Genomic DNA, 13,845 nt, shown 5'->3' on the forward strand with positions numbered 1-13,845 from the left:
TAATTGACATAGGCTAAGTTATCTCTTGGATAAAAACAACACAAACGACGTCTATGGCCTTCTTTCTTTATATATATATATATATATATATATATATTATATTATCCTTTTCCCATTAGCATATATATATATATATAATTTAATAATTAATTAGTCATATTTTATGATAATGATGTTTCATTAAGAAAAAAAAAAAACAAATGGGATAATCTAATTCATGTTGATTAAGAAAATAATTTAAAATAAAAACAATGTTAATTTTGTTTCAAATTCAAATAGAAATTTTAAAATATAATTAAATGCTTCTAAATTAATTTTATATCTAATTTATGTTAAGTATTTCTATAATCCCTAAACTAATATGTGGAAATACAGTTATATATAAATATAGAATTAAAAAATAAATGCAAATGATTTAATTAAATTATAATTATTTTTTTCTATTTTTTTTTTTAACTTTTAGAGAAAACTTTATAACTTTCTTTCTAGACATTAATCTAGAAAAGATTAGGCAAAAGGTAAGATATATATATGTATATATAATATATATATATATATATACTCAAAAAGATTAGAAAGATGAGCCCTTTGGGCTTTTGAGTTTTGATCAAACACTTTGTTCAAAAAACAATTGACAAGAAGAAGCGATGATCTGATATGCCTTTGACCATGTCTTTTGAACAGCTAATCGTGTGAACCTATATATATATATATATGTATGTATTACATGCATGCATGAATGTGCATAGAAGAAGAAAAAGCATGTTTCGACTTGTTTTAGTTGACTTCTATTCATTTTCAGTCTATATCATATTCCTTCACTAATTAATTAATAATTTTAATATAATATATACACACACACACACACACACATATATATAATTTGTCTCAATTAAAAGTATCAGATGAGAAAACTCAGAGATTTTATAACATTCCCCATCCCAAATTCAGTTCTTTGGTCAGTAAGCTTTTTAGGAGTCTAATTCATAAAAGTTATGCTTTAACCACAATAAACATACTGTATATTCATAGCATAAGCTCTTGCCAAAATTAATATTCCTTTGTAATTCCCAATAAGGGTTCAACCAGGCAAGAAAACAGCCAATCAACAGAGATGTCGAACATTATTCGAGAATAAGAATGTATATAAGTAGGAATTAATTGTATATACACAACTTATCTTGTATTATTAAAAAGCAAGCCATACACCCCCCATGACTTGGCAGAAATCACCTACAAACACATTGGAGGAGAAAGGGTGATCTCTTGGAAATAGAGTTGAGACAGTTAGAGCATCGATCGATATGATCACACAGTCAATTTGTAAGACTTGATTATAAGATAGTTAGAACATCCATAAATTTTGCCGTCACTTTGTAGAATTTCATTGTAACGTAGAAAAAAGTAATGAGATTCAACTGTTGGTCAAGTTTGGTTCAATTCCTACAATGATTTCATTTGCTGGTGGCTAAGTTTGATTAAATCCTTCAGTATTGGACACGTTTGGTTCCCTTTCTATCTTGTTTGTTTACCTTAACCCTTTAGTGCAAAACCTTAATTTCTAATCCTAATTTAAATTTCTAGCAGATGGATTAGCAATTGTTACTCGGGAAGCTATAAATTAGAAATCCACTTATTTTGACTGTAGATGTACTATTCTACAGATTTTTCAATCAAGGATAGCCTTAATCTCACTACACCCACTTGAAGTCCCATATGATATCTAAAATCCAGCATTCTCGAATATCCTTATTTCATAAAATAATCACATAGCAACGGACTGCATCATACAATAATCACATATCTAAAACGCAGCATGTTCTCTTTTTGCAGCCTGAAAAGCCCGCTAATGACAGAAACCTTAGTGTTTTTTTTTTTTTTTTTGGCTACACTCTGCATCCGTAGGTGCTGCTAAAGTTGAGTTGGGAATATACATCTCACAGGAAAGAATACCATAGCCATTTTCTTTTGAAATAAGATGTTCTGAGGCCTACTTGCATGTCAATTATAAAAGACTTCCAGTTTCTCATTTGTCAAGGAAAATGAAACACAATCTGTGAAATGACAACAAATTATGGAAAAATAAAAGCATATTGCTAGCAAGAATAAGATCATATGCTTTGCATTGGTTCATGGAAATCAGGGAAAATAACAAAGATTTGAAATCAATTAATTGGGAAGCAAGGAGGTACCTGTTGTGCCTTTGCACGAAGGGTGAGTTCTTGGCATCTTCCTCTGCATATCATTAACATCATTGAATATACAATTTAAGTTAAGCAATTAGGCTTTTAAAATCACAAAGGAAATACACAGAAGTAATCACATGACAGACCAAATTAAATCCATATATGAAGATGCATACAGATATTATGTATATATATATATATATATATAGATGACAAGAAATTAGAAAAGATGCAAAGAGCAATGAATCATCAGGTACCAGTGAGGCTGCTAGTAAACTTTGTAATTAGGGTTCCAGTGATGGCAAAGCCGACCAGGAATGGCCAGTTACGACTCCATTCTCTTCTAAAGAAAATGGGCCATGGATCAAACTTTTTCATCTCTCTTCCTCTTTTGCTTCTTCAAATTCTATATGCTGCTTCTTATTCTTCTGCAATTGGCATGAAAGGACGCCCATGTGCACAACATCCATCATAAGAACTCAGCTTCCAATAATAAAATCAAAACACTCATCCAACAAAACAACAAATATGAAACAAGAATTCAATGATCACCAAAACCAATGGCTACTAAGCCTAAAATAAAAGCGAGGAAAGTGAGGAGGTAGCTGCCTATTCTAAATGTTGTAGATTGGGGTTCAAGTGAATCACCCAGGTAAAATGAGACCAGCAAAATTTTTACTATGGCTCATTTGATTTAAGCGGGGTTACTGCTTGCTTTTTCAATAGAAGAAAATACTACTCTATATGCAATGCGGAGAAAACATTATCTTCGTGCTGCTTGTAAAATCATCTTATACAGCTGAATCAATGTGCATCGTAACTTGAGTCACTGTTGCTATCAGCAATCTAAACTGAAAGGGATTTCAAGCAGCATGAACAATTTACTCATAAGTCTACTCCATTACTAACACACAACTTATAATAATATCATAGAGGATTTAACAGCCAGAACATTGCACATCCGGAGTAACACACATCCTAGATTAAAAATTTTTGGATTAGCCGACTGAAGTTAAATCAAAATGGTGAAAAATCTAGCAGATTAAGGACTCTCATTCAGAACACGAAGATGAAACAAATGCAAGGGAGTCCAATTTGTCTCCTATCTTAAAAATCAAACAACCAAAACTTCCAAGTTCATATCCGACCAATCAAATTCAATACATCATCCAAATTCCAACAACAATCCCTAAATCAATCCTCAATTTGTTCAAAACGAAAATGTATTTACCGGAGATTAAAAAAACAAAAAAACAAAAACAAAAGGTCCGATCGAGTCGTTACCTGCTTGAGGAAGATTTTCAGCTCTTGCTATGACGAATATGTAAGATGAGCGACGATGAAGACCGAAGAGATCCTTGAGATAAAATAAAATATATTTTTTAGTACTTTTTATGCTTTAATTTTTTTTTTTAAATTTTCAAGAAAATGTTAAATTTTAATATGGGCCGGGCTATTTTAACGGTTCGATTTGGGCCAGGCCCAAATTGGGCAAAGCCTCATTGACGCCTAACCCATTAAATTAATTAAAAATTAAAATTATTAAAATATTAAGTACAATTAAATTAATTTTTAAAATTTTTTAATATTTAACTTGGTCATACGGACCTAATTTTCATGTTCATTTTCCTTTAAAATTTTAAATTAAATGGTAATTAAATATTTTCATAAATTCATATTTGAAATTTGCAAAAATTATAAACTAAAATATAAATATAAGTTCATTTGATAAGCTAAACTCAAAGCATAAGTAGGTACAATTTGGGATATTGGAATTTAAGATAAGGTAAAGTCTTTAAATTGCTTTTAGAGCTTTTTAAATGAGTAAATTATTTTTAGCTTACAAGCTTATCCATTTATATAATAATGTCACATAAACATTGTTTCTAATTTTATTATATTATGCATCTAAAATTAAATGCGACATTAAATATTTAAAACTAATAAAATTTACTTTAATTCGAAAAAATATAAAATTTCACTTTACCTATAAATGAAATTTTATTAAAAATTATCGAATCAAGCTAAATAAATATATGATTTAGCATTCAATCAATTTGAATTACGAATAATCAAAAATTTATTGTAATATTATCAATATTATTATTTGGTAGAAATATTTTTAATATTGATGTCTATATAAATGATTATTTTGCTAGTTTTGAAATAAATAAAAATGGGTAACAATTAGAAAAATATATAATATCGCATGAATATAATAATAATATATCGAGATAACATTATAATTTATTTTATTTATTAAATTATTACTTTGCCACCATAGTATATTAGAATAAAAAAAATATTTAATTTTTACCAAAGAATTCCATTTATATCAAAACTTGCGAATAATATTAAAAATTATGTAATTTTTTTTTTTCATGTTATTAATATAATATTCAACACAAAAGTTATTCTTATTATATGATCTATTAATTTTTATTTCTAACAATCTTAATGGATTAATAATTTAAGACTATCTGACAAAAAAATTATATTTATATTAATAAATTATTTTTATAAATATAATTAGTGATACAATACCATAAAGGTAAATTTTTTGAAAAAAATAAAAATATTAACATAATATATATATATTTACATAGAAGAAAAATAAGTAACAACAAAAAAAAAAAATCAAAGAAATATAATGGAAGATCTAAAATCAAAAGATTATAATTAAATTTCAGTATTGTCATTAGTGTATGTATATATACCATTTAATATTATCACTAAATTAATATATGTGTAAATAGGTTAATCAAAGGTACTTTTATTATTTAGTTTACTTTTTTAAGTACCAATAAATAAAATTGAAGTGGCATAAACACTGCCTTGATTAAAAATATTCCAAATAAAGTAGCTTATATATATATATATATATATATATATATATATATATCTATCATGCGTGTTATATCATTTAATAGTCTAACAAGCGGCCCGTACAAAATCTATGTAAAAAGAGATTCACAAAAACATATCATATCAACTAAGATGCCCACTAAAACATGATACTTAAAATTAAAAATATATATGTATATACACGATATATAAAATTAACAAAAGTGAGAAATATGGTACATAAACGTGGCAATTTATCTTAATGACGATGATAATAATAATAATACTAACAATAATAATAATAATAATATTTTACTATAATATATATATAGGTATATGAGTTGTTTGTGATCAAAGTTATCAAGTGCTTACATCAATGAATGCCTAACATATATACTAGTTATTCCGGTCACAAACCCACATCATGATTCATTATGTATGTAATGATTTTCAAATATTTTGATAATGATTTGTGAAATGACCAAGGATTAAAAACTTAATTAATTCTTAAAAAAATGATTAAGTAAACTTATTATATGAATATATTTTGTAACATACCGGACAGAGTATGGGGATGGTCTGATTTACCCTCATACCAGACGGGATATTAAGGGATGATACTTTTGGTGCTCATACCGGACAGGGTATGGGACAACCTGATTCACCCTCATACCAGACGGAATATCGAAATATGGTATTTTTGGTGCTCATACCGGACGAGGTGTGAGAACAGCTGGTTAGTTAACAAGTTTATATATTAGGTTCATGCGTAGTGGGACATCCCTATGGACATACAGGGATACTAATAAGCAAATAAAAAGAGAAATTTGTTGTTTTTGCTCACTTGAATATGAGATCATAATGTTATTTAAGTTATTGTCTCTATAGGTCAATTTTGGAAATCTCGTAATGGTAAGTATGCAATAAATAGTTTTTCTTATGATAAATAAATTTACTTAAATTAAAAGCTCAATTGGTTGTTTTTATAATTTTTATCAACATTCAGTTCCCCTATCGGTGAGTAATGTGATATTCTTATTGGGTTAGTATAGCTCACCTCCTCTCCTATTAACCATTTCATATTAAAAAGATCAAGATCCAGATCCTGATTAGCAAGAGGGCTGTGAGTAGGTGTCCCCTCAGATCCTATCAAGAGCTAGTGAAGGTTAACATTCATATAATATTTATTTACTATTTTTATATATTATTATATTTTTTTTATGAACTGCTGTGAAATGGACATTTCTATAGCCCTATTGGGTATGGTAATTTATGTGTAAGAAATGTAAACCCTAACGTTATTATACGCTTTTACATTTAATTTGTGACCTTATTTTCATTTAAGTTTTGAGCATTTACAGTTAGTATTAGAGTCGCATTCCTCATAACCATTCCTTACACAAAAACTTAAAAATATAAAATATGAACTATCGCTCAACCATTTCTTGTGAAAAATAAATATAAGGACATGAAGAGAGGAGGACCCTTATTGAACAGGGCAGCCCGAGATGGGTTACTTCAAGAGGATGCTGATCACCTATTCGAGATGTTAGAGAGGCTCATCTTTGCCCAGCAAGCTAGGAAAGAGATGAGGGAACTGTATGACCCTCACCACTGCTACAGTATGAGCAACCTCTACAATGAGAGGATTCAGTGTCATCTCGATACAACCCTACCCCTCTATCGTATCATCTGACACTACCATAGCTGCTCATTTGACCCGACTCACAAAGAAGAACGTCAAGTTTGAGTGGAACGATGACTTTTAAATGAGTTTTTCAGAACTAAAGGAGCAGTTGACTACTGCACCTGTGTTGGTTTTACCGAGTGGGATAAGTGAATACACAGTTTATAGTGATACCTCCTATCTAGAGTTGAGTTGTGTTTTGATATAACATGGGAAAGTCATAGCCTATGTCCAAACAGTTGAAGAGTCATGAGAAAAACTACTCCACCAATGACTTAAAATTTACCGCGATTATTCATGCATTAAAGACTTGGCGCCATTACTTGTATGAGGAGACTTTTCAGATTTATACCGACCATAAGAGCTTGAAACACATATTTACTCAAAAGGATTTTAACATGCATAAGAGACGATGGATAAAAATCCTCAAGAACTACGATTGAAACATTTTGTATCACTCGGGTAAGGATAATATGGTAGCCGACGCACTTAATAGAAAAAATACAAGTATGTTAGCTCACCTAATGGTTTCAGAATGCAGGGTAATAGAGGCCACACAACATATACGACTTCAAAACCTGAAGAGAGTTACATGTTTGGCCCACCTAACTGTTCAACCATAATTGATTCAGAGAATAAAAAAAGTCTAATTCGTCGATTTCACCCTAACAGCTCTCAGGAAAGATGCAGAATAGGGAGTAAATTCAGAATTTCGAGTCTTTGCCAATGGGTTGCTCAGATTTCAAGACAGGGTATGTGTTCCATGTAACAGTGAGCTAAAAATGGACATCATGACAAAAGCTCATAGCTCAAAATTTGTCATACATCCTGGAACCACTAAAATGTATCAAAGTATGCAACTCTGATTTTACTATAATGGAATAAAAGAGAGGTAGCCGACTTTATTTCCAAGTGTCTACTGTATCAGCAGGTCAAGGTAGAACATCAATGCCCAGGTGGCCTACTTCAGCCATTACCGATTCTGAAATGAAAGTGGGAACGCATCATAATGGATTTCATGACAGGACTACTTAAGGCACGCTCGGGACATGATGTCATTTGGGTAATTGTTGACCGACTCACCAAGTCTTCTTACTTCTTGGCCATCAAGATGACCAACTCCTTGAATAAGCTAGCAAGAATATATATCCGGGAGATAGTCAGATTACATGGAGTGCTAGTGACAATAGTATTCGACAAAGATCCCATGTTCACTTCGCAGTTATGGTCTAGTTTTTGGCAAATCATGAGAAATAAATTGTCTCTTAGTACTGCATTCCACTCTCAGACTGATGGACAATCAGAAAAGACGATCCGCGCACTGGAGAATATGCTTCGAGCTTGTGTTCTTAACTTCAGGAGCCATTGAGATGATCATTTACCCTTACTAGAGTTTGCCTACAACAACTCTAAGCAAGTATCGACATGGCTCCATACGAGGCATTATATAGCCGCCCATGCAGATTGCCAATATGTTAGGAAGAGGTGGATGATAGGAAATCGTATGACCCAGATCTTGTGGAGGAGATTACAACCAAAATAATTAAAATCAAGAAGAACATCCAGATGGCTCAAAGCATGCATGAGAGTTATGCGGACATCCAGATGAGGAATTTGGAATTTGAGAAAGGTGATCGAGTATTTCTCAAGGTCACCCCTTTCAAGAGAATCAGTAGGTTTGGCAAGAGGAGGAAACTAAATTCTTAGTTTATTAGACCATTTGAGATCTTAAATAGAATTGGTATCGCCGCCTGCAGATTGACATTACCTATAGAACTATTCAGAGTCTATAATGTGTTTTATGTGTCCATGTTATATAAGTACAACTTGGACCTCTTTCACATCTTGGCCCACGAGTCCCTTTCACTATACGAGGATCCGTCCTATAAGGAAGTACCAGTGGGTATTATAGACTGAAAGAACAAAGTACTCTGCAATAGGAAAATATCATTTGTTAAGGTTCTATAGCAGAATCACACACAAAGAAAGACCGCATGGGAGCTAAAATCAGACTTTAAGTCTAGTATCCCCAAGTATTTGATTAAGTGAGATGGAGACAAATTTGAGGAACCAAATTTCTTTTAAAGACCCAGAATTTGGCCTGAAATTAATTTTAATATTTTAAATATATACAAAATTTATTTTTAAATTGATTTATCTTAATTTTTGTTAAATTTGTAAAAAAAATAAGTTAGGGATGAAATTGAAAAAAAAAATTGAGAAAAAGAAGTGAAAATTTAGGTTCGGAGAGTATTTTTGAAAGAAAAATCAAAAACTGGGAGGTCAGAGTGCAAATAAGGAAAATTTTACCACGTAGGACCACTCAGTCAGCAACCCCGACGTACCGAAACACACCGCGGTAAGGCATGTTGACGTCAGTGCCACACGGGATGTCACGTGGGCAATCTGCGTGCCTCGTGATCGAACGACCCAATATCGATCCCGCGCGTGTGGTAGACCCAGATTTGTTCTTCCTTTAAATGTGATCGGACGATCAAGATCAAATCGCGATGAAAAGTTCAGATTAATTTCTTCCTTAAACGGGATCAGACAATCGAGATCAAACAAGATGAACAACCATATTCATTTTCTCCTTAGGCGCGATCGAACGGTCGAGATCAAATGCGATGAGCAGCCAGATTAACGCGAAATGAGTATAAATATTTTGCATCACATTAAACTCGAACTCTAGCCATTAGCTGCCCACTGGAGAAGAGGAACCAGTCGCCGGAGAAGGGAGCCGACCACCAACTGTCGCTACATCGGAGCAACATTCGATCGCCAAAAAAAGGTAGAAATTCTCCTACCCGCTCGAAATTCAATTCTGAGCACTCCTGTGGCCATATTGGAGCAAAAAGAATGACGGATGAACTGGAAACTACGAGTAAAGCCTGGCGGCGACGCCGCGGACAAAACCCTCAACCTTCTCCGATGAGCTCCTGTTTTTCGTTTCGTACGATTTTTTCACCATTGAGTTCATCATTCTGTTTTCTACAAGTTGACCGAAGAAAAAAATTTCAGCCGCAAAAGTGAATCGGCAAAGCCAGCTCACCCAAAAAATCCACCACCGGTAGGTTTCCGTTTTCTAATTTTTTAGGCCAACCGAGACCCACTAATGTATTTTTTTCGCAGGAATATATATAAAATCGGCCAAAAACGGCCAAGCTGAGGCAAACCGCCACCATGAGCGGTAGTACTGTTGCCGAAGTACGATGGTGCTGCCGTACTGGAACCCCAAAATTTGCTAAAAAAGATTTTTAATACCGATTTTAGGTTTTTAGAGTATTTTTAGGTACGTAAAGCGTGTTTTAATCTCCCCAGAAAAATTTAAGAAACCCGGGGACCGCTATTAGATGCAGTAGAAAGTTCAATATTTCGAACACCGATTCGGGTAAGAATCTCTCACTTTATTCTTTGTTATTGAATTGAAGCTTAATAATCAATAATATGATATTTTGTGAAATTTAAAAAAATTTCAAAAATAATTACAGGTCACTAATGGAGTCGCAACTTGTTAGTTATTTATTTGTCTTGTTTAAATTTTATAGCTTTAAATACATGATAATATATTGAAATGATTAAATGATTCAGTTGTGCTTCATTGATACATATATCGTTTGTCTCGCGTGATTTATGGTTGATTTGTGAAATTTAAAATTAATATGCAAATAGAAAATTGTTTGATTATGTGAATTAATAAATGGTTGCCTTATTGGATATCCTGAGAGATGGTGGATGGACCGGGTACATAAAAAATTCTATTGTGAACATTATCTCATACCGGACGGGGTATGAAAAAATGGTACTTTTAGCGCTTATACCGGATGGGGTATGGGGACGGTCCGAGTCACTCTTATACTAGACGGGGTATCGAGGGATGGTACTTTTGGTGCTCATACTAAATGGGGTATGGGGACGGCCCGATTCACCATCACACCGGATGGGGTATCGAAAGATGATATTTTTAACGCTTATACCGGATGGGGTATGGGAACGGCCGGTTAGTTGATAAATTTAGATATTAGCTTCATGCGTAGTGGGACATCCCTATGGACCCCCAGAAAAACTAGTGAGCAAATAAAAAGGAAAAGTTATTTTTCTTTCTCACTTGAATATAAGATCATAATATTATTTGAGTTATTGTCTCTATAGGTCGATTTTAAAAATCTCATAACGGTAAGTATGTAATAAATAATTTTTCTTATGATAAATAAATTTACTTAAATTAAGAGCTCTATTGGTTGTTTTTATAATTTTTACCAACTTTTAGTTCCTGTATCGGTGGGTAGTATGATATTCTTATTTGGCTAGTGTAACTCACTCCTTCTCCTATTAACCATTTCAGACCAAAAAGATTAGGATTCAGATCTTGATCAGTAAAAGAGTTGTGAGTAGGTGTTTTTCCGGATCCTATTAAGAGATAGTGGAGGCTAACTTCCCTACAACATTTATTTACTATTTTCATGTGTTATTACGTTTTTTTTATAAACTGCAATGAAAGAGATATTTTTATACCCCTATTGGACATGCTAATTTATGTGTAAAAAATATAAAATCTAACGTTTTTTATACGCTTTCGTATTTAATTTGTGACATTGTTTCCATTTAAATTCTGAGTCTTTACATAGAAACTTAACTTATTTACTCATAAGAGATATATTAATATTTTTAAAAATAGATTAAATCGTTTTTCATCATTGATTTAAATATTTTAGATAATTAATTTTTTTATCGGTTAATATTATTATTTAAGATAACATGGAGAAATTTTCAATTAATAATTTGTAGCTTAAATCATAGGTTTAGTTATGGAAATTAAAGAGAATGTCTAATCTTCATATTTTGTCTATATATATATATATATAGTTCATATATAATATTATTGAGTGAAAAAAAAAAGAAACACTAATAGTAAGTCAACATAAAATAATTACTATAAATTAAATAAATATATATATATGCTTATATAAATCTAATATGTTTGAATCAGTAATTATAAAATTCTTAATTAATTATATAACATTTACAACGAATCAACTACAGGATATGTATTAAATTAAATAATATTACTATCTTAGTAAATTAAAAAAAAAAAAAGAAGAAGAATTAGGGCTATACTGATTCTTACGTACGTATATAGAATTAAACCAATCAGTATGAATCGAACAATTGCTTGCATCATCTCATGTTTTTAGAATCTTTGATATTCGAACTTTATAAAAAAATATATGTATATATATATTATTATATATAGGCATCTAATTATGGCCTGATCTTACATAAGCAAAGCATGGAATATAGTTAATAATTAACATTTTCTCTTATTATAAGATAATAAGTTAGCTATTCAAACTACTATAAGGTCAAAAATAAATTATCAAATTAATTAATTAATATTAATTAACCATAGGATATTTAATATTTTTTAATTATAAGTAAAAATTGATTGAGTTAATTTTTTTTAGAGAATTAATTATATTATTATTAATGTATAAGTATCAATAAATATATTAAAATTTTAATAAAAAGAAATTAAATAATCAAAAGATCATTATCTACTAATAAGGTAATTAAATTAATTAATTAATTATAATTTGACACTTGTCTTGAAACCCATGAAGCCTATAAATCCTAATGTTAGGTTAATTGGTCCCTTCGTGTCGTTTTATATATATTTTAATGTCGTTTTATGTTAGCTGTCATTAAGTTCAGAACCCAGACAATCTTTAACTCGTGAAAATAATGATAGGAAAGAAGACAAGCTCTTGTGTGACATAATATGATGGGAGAAGTAGGCAACACTCAAACATTAGGGTTGGATTGTATGTACACGTGTATGTATATAGTCCATTAATTAAACTTTATATAATTTATTAAGAGTTAATTAATTAACTAAATTCAAACTTATTGGGAGCATTAGATAGATCTAATAAGAGCTTAGGGGACCATTAATGTCTATAAATGTTGATTAATTAATTAATTAATCTCTCCAAAGCTCCATATGAATCCATTATGTTTACATAGGAAAAAGGAAAAGTAAACAGTACAATATATATATATATCCATATATATGTTTATATTTTACATAGTGCATGTCTATATCTAAATATATATATATATATATGTATATAAATGGAATGGTATATAGCAGAACTGCTTCTTTAGGTCTACCTAAGAGGATAATTTTCTCAAGAATTTTTTCTCTAAATGGGTGATAGAGATAGTGCATATAAGTACATTCTTGACAGAGAAGGAGATCATCATCATCATCATCAAGATCACCATTATCAAGATCATGAAGTGATCAAGGAGCAAGATCGGTTACTCCCCATAGCAAACGTAGGGAGGATCATGAAACAGATTCTTCCCCCCAAGGCGAAAATCTCCAAAGAAGCGAAAGAAACCATGCAAGAATGTGTGTCGGAGTTTATAAGCTTCGTCACCGGCGAGGCCTCCGTCAGGTGCAACAGAGAGAAACGGAAGACGGTGAACGGAGACGACGTGTGTTGGGCGCTGGCGAGCTTAGGGTTTGACAACTATGCTGAGCAGCTGAGGAGGTATTTACAGAGATACAGAGAGACGGAAGGAGAGAGATCAAGTAGCAGCCATAACCAGACGGTTGGTGCTTCCGACTCTGTAAACGATAGAAGGAAAATGATTAACCTGTTTGGTATTGATGGCGAAGATTAGAAGATACGTGAGATCTGCATTCAGAAATTATTGTGGTAGTAAAAATATTCAATTAATTTCCAACTAGCTTTGACGAGTATTACTTTTTCTAATATGTATATATATATATATATATATGTATATATATGTGAGCGTGAATGGATGTTGGGGTTGAAGATGTACTGCTCTCACATTCTAATTATATATATCATTATAAATATAATAATTATCACCCGAATTTTACTTTCGATTAAAAATAATATTTCATATCTTACTAAAAATAAAATAATTATTATCTAAGAATGATCAAGTGATAGTTAAGTAACGTAGAATAATGTATTTTAAAAATAATAATAATAATAAATTTAAATTAATTTTTATTTTTCAGATTAATTAAACTTAAACCTTAATGTTAAAACTTTATATTATACAATTTGTATATTACGTTCGGCCATCGTC

The 13,845-nt window shown here is 31.2% G+C and overlaps 1 protein-coding gene and 1 pseudogene across 2 annotated transcripts; one reads left to right on the forward strand and one right to left on the reverse strand.

The window, feature by feature from the left end:
• Window positions 1-999: 999 nt before the first annotated feature.
• LOC110821408 (ATP synthase small subunit 6-A, mitochondrial-like) lies at window positions 1,000-3,580 on the reverse strand. Of its 2 annotated transcripts, none has more exons than XM_022051245.2 (4): window positions 3,471-3,580; window positions 2,444-2,614; window positions 2,193-2,235; window positions 1,000-1,233 (listed from the first exon to the last, which is right to left on the reverse strand). In XM_022051245.2, exons 2-4 carry the CDS (start codon window positions 2,562-2,564, stop codon window positions 1,230-1,232), a joined length of 168 nt encoding a protein of 55 aa, XP_021906937.1. In that variant the 5' UTR covers window positions 2,565-2,614; window positions 3,471-3,580; the 3' UTR covers window positions 1,000-1,229. The 2 variants fall into 2 exon arrangements, with proteins under 2 accessions (XP_021906937.1, XP_088076453.1); XM_088220327.1 differs by lacking the exon at window positions 1,000-1,233 and adding an exon at window positions 1,240-2,054.
• Window positions 3,581-12,807: 9,227 nt separating this feature from the next.
• On the forward strand, window positions 12,808-13,615 carry LOC110821302 (nuclear transcription factor Y subunit B-4 pseudogene; annotated as a pseudogene).
• The last annotated feature ends 230 nt before the right edge of the window (window positions 13,616-13,845 follow it).

Source organism: Carica papaya, chromosome 5 (genome assembly GCF_054855325.1).
Source record: "Carica papaya isolate Zhongbai chromosome 5, ASM5485532v1, whole genome shotgun sequence".
Classification (NCBI taxonomy): domain Eukaryota; kingdom Viridiplantae; phylum Streptophyta; class Magnoliopsida; order Brassicales; family Caricaceae; genus Carica; species Carica papaya.

Excerpts from the sequence above, each read along its gene's own strand:
- LOC110821408 (XM_088220327.1), bottom strand. The coding sequence starts at position 2,564 with ATGAAAAAGTTTGATCCATGGCCCATTTTCTTTAGAAGAGAATGGAGT. Across the intron at positions 2,236-2,443 it reads GTTTACTAGCAGCCTCACTG|AGGAAGATGCCAAGAACTCA; the intron begins GTACCTGATGAT and ends AATGATATGCAG. Across the intron at positions 2,055-2,192 it reads TTCGTGCAAAGGCACAACAG|ATTGTGTTTCATTTTCCTTG; the intron begins GTACCTCCTTGC and ends GTCATTTCACAG.